Source organism: Cornus florida, unplaced genomic scaffold, assembly GCF_030987335.1.
Source record: "Cornus florida cultivar Cherokee Brave unplaced genomic scaffold, ASM3098733v1 CherokeeBrave_3.0.0_Hap2_Chr01, whole genome shotgun sequence".
NCBI classification, from domain to species: Eukaryota; Viridiplantae; Streptophyta; class Magnoliopsida; order Cornales; family Cornaceae; genus Cornus; species Cornus florida.
In genome coordinates, this window is record NW_026775571.1 from 110,852,472 (window position 1) to 110,862,940 (window position 10,469).

General features: G+C 35.5%; 1 protein-coding gene across 1 annotated transcript; it reads left to right on the top strand.

The window, feature by feature from the left end:
* The first annotated feature begins 8,879 nt into the window (after nucleotides 1-8,879).
* Nucleotides 8,880-9,947, top strand: LOC132280781 (uncharacterized). The gene has a single exon (XM_059782527.1). It carries the CDS (start codon nucleotides 8,880-8,882, stop codon nucleotides 9,945-9,947), a length of 1,068 nt encoding a protein of 355 aa, XP_059638510.1.
* The last annotated feature ends 522 nt before the right edge of the window (nucleotides 9,948-10,469 follow it).

The following is a 10,469-nucleotide window of genomic DNA, read 5'->3' on the forward strand; positions in this document are numbered from 1 at the left end:
AGTTTCATGCATATCAAGCAAGGTTCGATTAACATTGGTCTGGAACTCAGTAAACTCAGTCCTCAAAAGAGCTACTTCATCACGATCACCGTCGCTGGAGGCGTTGCTTCCATCTCGTGAACCGGCCATCGAAAACAAAGGTGAATCTTGGATTCGGAACCTTGCTCTGATATCAACTAACGTAGCAGAAACGATAAAGAATAGGGTTAAACCCTTGAACTCACAAAGAACACACTCACAAAAGAGAAATTGAAATTATATTGATAATGATGATGTTTGTAGACTTATATCTCTTGCCTTTATATAGGCAAGTTAAAAATAAAATAAAAAAAGAAAGTATGCGTGAAATAATATTAAAGGGGAAATCTGAGATTTGATAGAGTAGAATCCTACTTAAATCTTGCAATGGAGAATAATATCTTCTATTGCTGCTAACTACACCAAATTTCCTTTTGACTTTTCCTTATTTATTTATTTCTTTCTATTCTCCTTAACCTTTCAGCCTCTCTGATTTGCGATGATTCTTTTGACTTTTTCTTATTTATTTATTTATTTCCTTCTATTCTCCTTACCTTTTCAGCCTCCTTGATTTGTGATGATCTTGTATGCTCAGATAATCGTGAACGAGCTGTTCTACATCAGGTCTTCTTCTTATTGTTGTTGCCGCACTTAAAGGATGGGGCTCGGAGAGAATCCATCTGGCCGCCATTGATGAAGCTTTCCGATACCAAATGGCTCAAGAGAGGATCGGCCACAGGAAAGATGATGAAGAAAAATATAAAAAATATGAGGGCATTATCGAAATTTTACACCCATAATATTTTGTATCTTTTAAAATAAATTAATAAGTTAGGGGTAAATTAGTAATTGTGTCCCTCTTTTGGTCGAAAATTAATGTTAGGTGGCTGAAAATTATTTTCAAGGAGGCAATATGCAACATTTCTATCGTTAAGGGACTGAGTTGCTCCAAAAAATAGTCCAGGGAGCATTCTGCAACAATAATATAGTTTACGGTTTTTTTTTCTCTTTTGCCAAAAAAGTAGGGGTGTAAGTTGGGTTCGCTCAACCCATCTCAATCCTAGCCCAACCTCAACCTGAAATCGGGTTGGGTTGGGCCAGCCCGAATTCTACCCAAAATGGACTATGTCCCTAATCTAGTCTGAATATTTTGAACGGGTTGAATGGGTTTCACATGTCATTTTTAAATTTTTTTTTTTATATTATAAATATGCAAATTACATTTTTCTTTTTCATATTTGTAAACATAAAAAATTTTAGTACTTTCATAAATATTAAAAGACAGTGATATGAAAATCATGCATAGCGATGTCCTCTTGAATTCTGTTAAATATATTTGGGGTTTTATTTTACTATATTTATGCTTAATTTTACTTTTCCTTTTTTGTATTTTTATGATGAAATAAAGTAGCTAGTGATCACTGTTTCTTAATTTTTGTATTAACCTGTAATAAACCTTGGCTGTAGTGAATTGCTTAGTAAAAAAACAAAAGAATTTTCTTTGGTCATAGGCATTGATAATGGTGACTCTGGTCCTATATCAATGGTTCTTAATTGGTTGCATGGGCTGGGCTGTTCATATAAGATAATTTTCCAAGTTTTGATTGGGCTACTTGTTAGTGTTCCAATTTGGGTTTGACTATTGCAACCTTTTGGGCTACACATTGGGCCCATTGAATTTTTTTCTAAAGGTTTTTTTAATTTTGAGTTTTGGGTTGGGTTCGTGTTGAGCCCAACCCGAACATACATTAGTTTTGAGAAAATCTAACCCAAATTGAGCCCAATTTGTGAATTTAAAAACTCAAATTTTAAAATTTTTGGGCTGGGTTTGAATTGGGCTGAATTAGCCCGTCCAAATTGTAATCCTACAGAAAAGTACACAATATTAGAATACTTACACTGGTATTCTAGTCGAATAAATAATCATGTATACTTTCTCAATTGATAACCAAAGACGGATACTTGTTACCTAAATCCAAAAATAACAAAGCCCCTCTCACTTTCTATATATACATAAGGTGCCTTGGATCTTGGTTTCCATATATTATAAAATTTTTAGCATAAGATCACATTTGTTTCATGTTGAGGGATTTTATCTAATTATTTATTTTACGTGGATGTTTTATTTGTTTGTTATGTAAATATAAAAATAAAACTCTCTATGAATGAATTGTTGACTATTATTACTGACGAAATAAAATCTAAATTGAGAATAAAATTAAGCAATTGGCAATTATTGGAGAAAAAACTAAAATATTATTATGTTTGTGTAAATTTACTATGCATTACAATTATATATACTAAGTAAAGAAATTCTATCATATTTGGCAGTATTTATAAAAAAAAAAAATAATAAATAAGAATAAGAATAAGAATCTAATTACTAAAATAAGACAACTACCATAAATTAGCATAATCTGAGTCCTATAGATTGCTAATAAAAATTTGGGTAAATTACTCTGAACTCCCTCCTGATTTGACTTAATTACTATCATATCAAAGTTTTGTATAAAAGTAAAAATCATCCCCTTGTCAGTAGCTAAATCTATCTTTGCGAAGCGATCAGCCTCGCTAGCAAGTGTCTTTTGTACTAATAAGCTTTCGGCATTGCAATTGGATAGAGAGAGGCGTTGTTGAACCGTACTTTAATTTGGGAATAAACTGTTTGTTGTTTAGGCATTTGTATCATTTTGATAGAATATACTTATAAATTAATGTCAATTTCTACCCCTCAAATACATTTATTTATTTATTTATTTTTTGGTTTTAATGTTTTTTCTCTAACATTATTTATTTAATTGTGGCCCACATGATTTGGACATGTGACATATTACTTGGTGGCTAAGTAAATAGATATTAATTAATATTATTTATTTTTGGTCAATTTATAATTATCTTTTTGGTAACTAGTTATTGGAGAAGTGTTTTCCATGTTTCTTACTTTGATGGAAGGTGGAATTAGGTTACTAATAAGGAAAATTGGTCCTCTCCCTACCTTTATAAAAGTAGATATAGTCCATCAATTATGTACAATTAATGATACAATACGTAAAAGTTTTATGTGTGCAAAAGGCCAAGAGGGAGAAACTGGTTTCCACATTTGTCTGTTGATCAGAGTTGCACTTTCGTTCGTGGTTAAATGATCTAGACGTTGAATTTAATCTCAACAAAGTTAGATATCATGAATCGAGGTATGTATATCTAACTATATATATTTATGCGTTATAAGGATGTGAAATTAATTAAAATTCTGAGATCTTACGATTCATTTTTATTTGTGATTAATGGTTTGCACCAATAATTATAGTTTATATTTTAATACTGGGTGTAAAAAATCATTTGATCCTACCAACAAACACTGACTGATGGTAATAACCTCTTTAGGTGTGATAGCAAAGAGGAGTGAGGGAGTTCGAGGCCTTATAAATGTAGATGAATTCAAATTCATTTTTAATTTTCTAACAAGAATCTCATTTCGGTTTTTATTTTATTTTATTTTATTTTATCAAGGCAGAAGTAAAAGAAAAAAGAGACATCAAGAACACAAATCACCCTGAATGGCATCTCGAAATCACGAGATCAAACATATGATTAGGTGTGATACGCTGCAACCATATTATAAGAGTATTTTACGCATTTAACCCCTACTTTTAATTGGAATAAGAATTAAATTTGAATCTTACTTCTACTTCTTGTATGCATTCATTATTACTCATCACTGATCAAATCATAAATTTTTGTTTCAACTTTTAAACTTTTGCTGAATGGTTAAAAGAAGTTTCTAGATTATTGGAACTTTTCTTTTCCCATTGATAGTTGTAAAGATCATAAATAACGCTAAAAAGTATTAACACGGTAATCTTGGAATTACTAAGTAATGCTACCAGGACCAAGGATATTATTTTAGAGGGGGCATAATGCACTTCTTGAAAAAAAAAAAAAAAAATCAATAAATATGACAAATACGAAGTATAATTTTTTTTAAATAAAAGGCAAATAAGAAAAAAAAAATTTATTGTAAAATAATATGCTAAGTAAATACTGTAAAAAAAATATAATTGTAAAATAATATTTAAATAAATACAATCACAAATGTGATCGATAGAAAAATACATAATTATATATAAGTGAAAAAGGATTTTTTTTTTCTTTTAAAGGAAACAAAAGTTAAAAAAGGATAAATATATGGTATACTTGAAGAGGGGAATATATGTAATTTTTTTTTTTTAAAAAAAAGGAAACAAAAGTTAGAAAATGATATGGTATACCTGAAGAGAGGGATATATGTAATTTTTTTTTTTCAAAAGGAAATTAGAAAATTTTGAAATTTTGGGGGGACTATTTAAAATCACCATATAAGTATATATATATAAAATTACCATATAAGTATATGTATATAGCAAAAATATATACCTACGTATAATTAGTTGGAACAAAGTAGGGATGGGCACGTGCCCCTCTGAGCCTTAATTAGCTCCGCCCCTTAATGATACGATGTTTGAGTTCATTTCTTAACTACTCTAATAAATACTCCGTATTCATCATCAAAAACTATACACTAGTGAAACTTTCCCTTCTTTCAAAAGACAATATTGAGCACGTTGTTTGACGAGACTATGCATGGCAAGCAATTAAAAAATCTCTCTCTTCTTTCAAAGGAGAAGATCAAGATTCAAGTCCCCGGCTTTTTTTAGCCAGAGAAACTTTTATCATTTTGCAAAAAATATATATACTTGCTCAAGCAACACCATGCACGTTGATGTGCTACAATCAACCTTAATTTCCAAAACCCACTCTCCCAATTGCCAGAGGAAACAGGTGAATGCTTGTTTGTGTTTTTTATTTACACATATACACGTATGGGTATGTATAACTTATTTATTTATAGTTAATCACTCTATATACATGGGATTGTTGACAAAAGCTAGAGAAAACAAGGAGACAATGAAAAAGAAATGACGCTAAACATAAGGATGTTTTTGGCATTTAAGAATTATCATTTACTAGACTTAAATTTAAATTAAGAGTAGGGGAGGTCAGAGCCATTTCAAACAAACCCGGAGGAAGGTTGACCTAAAAAAATGTTATAAGTATAATTTGTTGGTAAAATATATGCTTAATGTGACTTCTAAGATATAACAACCTTTATACTAATATGTCATGAGATAATTAACAATATGCTAATAAATCATTAATTAAATATGCAACTCTATATTTAATTAAATATACAAAATAAAGCAATAAAATAATAATAATATGCAAGGAATGAACCTGGACCGAGGCTAGTATTGGATACCATGTCCTTAAGACAGATTCGCCCCGCTATGGTGCTAACGGACTCAGTGGCGTCTATCTCCCAGGATACAACGGTCTACATCCACCAGTAGCAGCACTACAAACTCGTGGATACGGCGAACCTCCTCCGTGTAATACTCTCTCTGACTAAAAAATGCATCTATATACTATATAAATGCTGAATTGGGTGTAATCTGAACCAAATGGTTCGGACCAATCTTAATATAGCTCGATGAAATTGGATTAGGATCGAAGTGGCTCGAACCACTTAACCTAAGGTTTGAACCCACTTGGGTTGGGTTCTAGTCTAGAGAGGGAGATAGAAGAAAATGAAAATGAATAATTTGCAAATGATCCAAAGGGGGGTATTTATAGAAACAGAAATGCCTTTTCTGATTGGGTGCGTCTCTTCATCATTGGACACAACCATTACAATAGGTTGCAATGGTTCACATGGTGTCTAGTCACCACTAGACACATCCATTCCAATAGGTTGCAATGGTTCACATGGTGTCTGTTCACCAATAGACACATCCATTCCAATAGGTTGCAATGGTTCACATGGTGTCTGTTCACCAATAGACACATCCATTCCAATAGGTTGCAATGTGTCTTTTCGAATGGGTGCAACCATGGGTCATGATGGTTCGAAAAAAGGTGTAACCTTTTGAAAAAACTAAAAAGTGGTTTTTTAATTTAAAAGGTGTAACCCTTTAGAAAAACTAAAATATGGTTTTTTTAATTTAAAAGGTGTAACCTTTTAGAAAAACTAAAAAGTAGTTTTTTTAATTCAAAAAACCAACCACCCAAAAAAACCTACTCATTTGTAAAACCCATTTAAATAAGCCCAGCCCAAAATTAGGCCCAATCTAAAATTCCAAAAAAGAATAATCTGGACTTTACAATTAGGCCCAAGCCCAAGCCCAAATCCTAAACTCAGCTTATTTAAATTTCAATTTGTTTCAACATTTTTTCCATGTGGGACAAACACTTCCCACATTTTGCATACCTATTTAGGCTTATCAAAACACTACACTTTGGAGCTAATTTCTCATTCATCCAGAAACGGATTTCAGAAAGTAAATATATCACATTCATCTCCTTGCGGAGAGAAACGTGCTTGTCTAGAGATCCGTAAAAAATTAGTAGCGGAATCTATTTCAAATCTCATCAAAAGTTTATGTTTTTAATGCCCCCGTTTCTAACATAATTTGAGGGTAATTAGGCCAAGCTTTAAGGGAGGTCGGAGTAATTTACCTTAAAATTTTTGAAAATTTTGGTACTTTGCCTATAACACTAAAAACGATGAGATTTGTCTGAAATCCTGCAGATTTATATTTTATCCATATAATTTTACAAAATAAACTATTATATTATCTTCTATTTTCTATTATTTCTCTCATTATTGATACTACTTTCTTTATTCAAATAAATGTACACTATATTTTTTTAAAAGTATATAAAATGTTTATTTATATAAATGTACCTCGCCCTTATGCTCAAATTAAATAGTTTATGGCCAAGTAAAGTAAACAATTTCATTTTGACGCCCGCTGGATCAAGTACCAGGCCTTCTCCCAAATTATCAGTGATTCTAAGTCCGTCCCAGTGCAAGGCTCTCAACTCTTTCGCATCCAAGAGAAACTGAAAACATGCAAGGTGAAACTCATATCGTGGAAAAATCCAATATTTATAACAATTCTCGGAGACATATCAATCTTCTTCAAGCACAATTGGAGAATCTAAAGGCCCGCAGGGGAAGTATTAACAGGCATTGGATTTTCAGAGTTGAGAAAGATCTTGAAGAGGCCTGGAGATGAGAAGAAGTCTATTGGAAGCAAAAGTCTCGAATCTTGGCTTAATCTAGGAGATGAAAACACTATTTTTTTTTTTTATCGCAAAAATGAGATCTTAGGCTTAGAAGATGCTCGTGGAAATTGGTTGAGTACCAAAGAGGAAGTCTGTGGTATCGCAGAACATTATTTCCAGAGTTTGTTTTCCTTGGACCAATCTAATTTTTCTTCGCCCTTCTGGTAATCCATTCCACATTTGATATTTGATTATATGAATAGAGATTTATTGAAGATAGGTACTGAGGAGGAGCTTAAGATTGACCTTTTCTCTATGGATCCCTTCAAAGCCCCAGGTTCTGATGGTTTCACTATAATTTTCTTTCAAAAACACTGGGAGGTTTTAAAACATGACTTAATTGAGGGTTTCAACCACTTTTTATTTACGGGAAGAATGCTTCAAAGCCTTAACCACACAAATATCGTCCCGATTCCTAAGGTAAAGAACCCAACCCTTGTGACTCATTTTTGTCCAATAAGCCTTTGTAATGTTGTTTACAAAATTTTCTCTAATTAAGGTTATTGCTAATCGTTTGCACCCTCTATTGCATATTGTTATTTTGGATCAACAATCTGCTTTTATGCCCAATCAAGTTATTCACGAGAACATTTTGTTTATTTATGAATTCATGCATTTTTTGTAGTCGAAGAAAGTAGGGAAGACGAGATTCATAGCTTTCAAACTTGATATGGAGAAAGCATATGATCGTATTGAGTGGCATTTTTTGGAAGGTATGCTCTGTGGTTTTGGTTTCTGATAGGGAAAAATAACCCTAGCCAATCTTGACTTAACAAAAAAGGAAATTAAATATTGACCGGCCACCAGATTTCTCCAACTCTCAGACGATAATATCTCGTTATTAAGGATAACCATTCTATTAGATAAGAATGATGACAAATCGTATCTAGGATAGGATTTGTCATGGGATAAGTTCAAGTCTTATCAAGGATAGGATTTCCACGAGGTAGGCTCCGTGGGTTAAGGACGATGAAACTCCCTTATTAAGAATAAGGGAAGTGACTATAAATACAAAGACGACTCGGGAATAAGGTACACACAAAAAAAACTCCTACTAAGCAAATTACGATTAAAATTCTCTATCGAGAATCCTTGCTAACTTGATCGTCGGAGGGTCAACGGCCGGCACCACACCGGTGTTTGACTTTGCCATCCTTATTTTGCAGGAAACGGTGTCGTACTAGACCGCGGCGAAATTCAACCTCAACAGTTGGCGCCGTCTGTGGGAACAGCGATTCCCTTGAATCGATTTATTACTCGTTGGGTATAGACGTTTGCGGTCCGGTATGGTTACCGAAGGAACACCGTCGCAGGGATCTAGTCAAAGGGAAGAGTCGGGTGAAAATCTAGACGTCCCAAATGACCAGACATGATTTGCAGCGTTGGAACTGCAGGTCCAAACTCTGAATCAGGGTATGGACCAGTTGATCCAACAAAATGCAGCACTCCTGCAACACCTTGTTCCACCGGTTTAACAGGGCTTGCCACGCCAAGACCTCTCGAATCCAAACAGGGGTAATGGGAATCTGGAAGAGCAGGATACTCATCCTCCCCGACATGAGACCGAAGTTGAACAAAGCCAGGTGGGAAACTGACATAGAGAGGTGATCCACCCCTTTCTTCCACGGAGTTCCCGACCCCATGAAGACACGACTGTCATTGAAAAGACCGAGGAAATTTCCCACGTTGACCTAGAGATGCAGGATCTCAAGGCAAAGATGGAGGGTGTGATGCAGGCCATGAAGGGAAAAGGCATTGCAGCCATAGATGGTTTGGTGCATAAAACCAATTTGCCATTCAGCCCCTCGGTTATGAAATGCCCTTTGCCAAGCAAATTTAGAATGCCCACAATTGAGAGTTTCGACGGAACTAAAGATCCTCTCGACCACTTGGAGACTTTTCAGGCGCTTATGCACCTACACGCGATGCCGGATGAGATCATGTGCAGGGCTTTCCCAACGACTCTTAAAGGATCAGCACGGGTATGGTTCAACAAACTAAAGCCAGGAACCATTGAAACCTTTGAAGAATTGAGTAAGGGCTTTGTGGGCCATTTCATTGCTGGCCAGAGGCATAGAAGACCGGCTACCCACCTCCTTACTGTGAAGCAACAGAAGGGAGAGTCACTGCGAGATTACATTAGTCGTTTTAACACGGAGATGTTACAGGTGGAGGAAGCGGATGACAAGGTGGCCCTAGCCGCCTTCATGGGAGGACTTCAAACCTCAAGATTTCTCTTCTCTTTATCAGAGGAACCTCCTACCAACATGGCCGAGTTATTAGTTCGAGCTAAAAGACATATGAATGCTGAAGATGCAATGATTACGAGAAAGGGAAAAGAAGGGGAGGATAAGAAGTCAGACAAGAAAAGGCCGGCCCTGACGATCAGAGATGAAAAGGAAACCAAGTATAAGAAACCCATGGTCAACCAGAATGAAAGGGCATCTCGCTATAAGAACACGGAGAGGTATACAAATTACACTCCTTTAAATATGCCGATAGATCAAGTTTTCCTACAGATCCAGGATGAACCATATCTGAAGTGCCCACCGAAGTTGAAGTCAGATCCGGCAAGGAGACCTCGTGATAAGTATTGCAGGTTCCATAAAGACCATGGGCACGCTACAGCGGATTGCTTCGACCTTAAGGATCAAATTGAGACTCTGATCCGGAGGGGGCACATGCGAAAATTTATTATGGGGAATGACAGAACCGACATTAACCCACTAAGAGCAGGCCGAGATAACCACCCTCCTGATCAATAACCAATAGGAGAGATCAGGGTCATAGCCGGGGGGTGTGCAGGAGGTGGAGAATCGAGCTCAGCCCGTAAGGCCTATGCAAGGAGAATGCGAAGCTCATCTGAGGTGTGCGAAGTGGGAGTACAGATTCAACATCGAAAAATGCCTCGTTTAGGTGATCCAGTTATTACATTCTCAGATGAAGACATGAAAGATGTGCAGCAACCTCATGACGACCCTCTTGTCGTCACCATGATGATCGCTAACTATAATACTCGGCGAATCTTGGTAGATAATGGAAGTTCAGCTGATATCATTTTTCTTGATGCATTCAGCAAGATGAAGATTGGTAAGGAGAAACTCAGACCTACCAGATCACCATTGGTGGGATTCACGGGAGACAAAGTCTATCCTCTAGGAGCAGTCATCCTTCCTGTCACTGCAGGAACCAGCCCAAAACAAGTCACTGTTATGGTCGACTTCCTGGTGGTGGATTGTCCATCTGCTTACAATGTCATCCTAGGAAGAGCGACCTTAAATTCGATG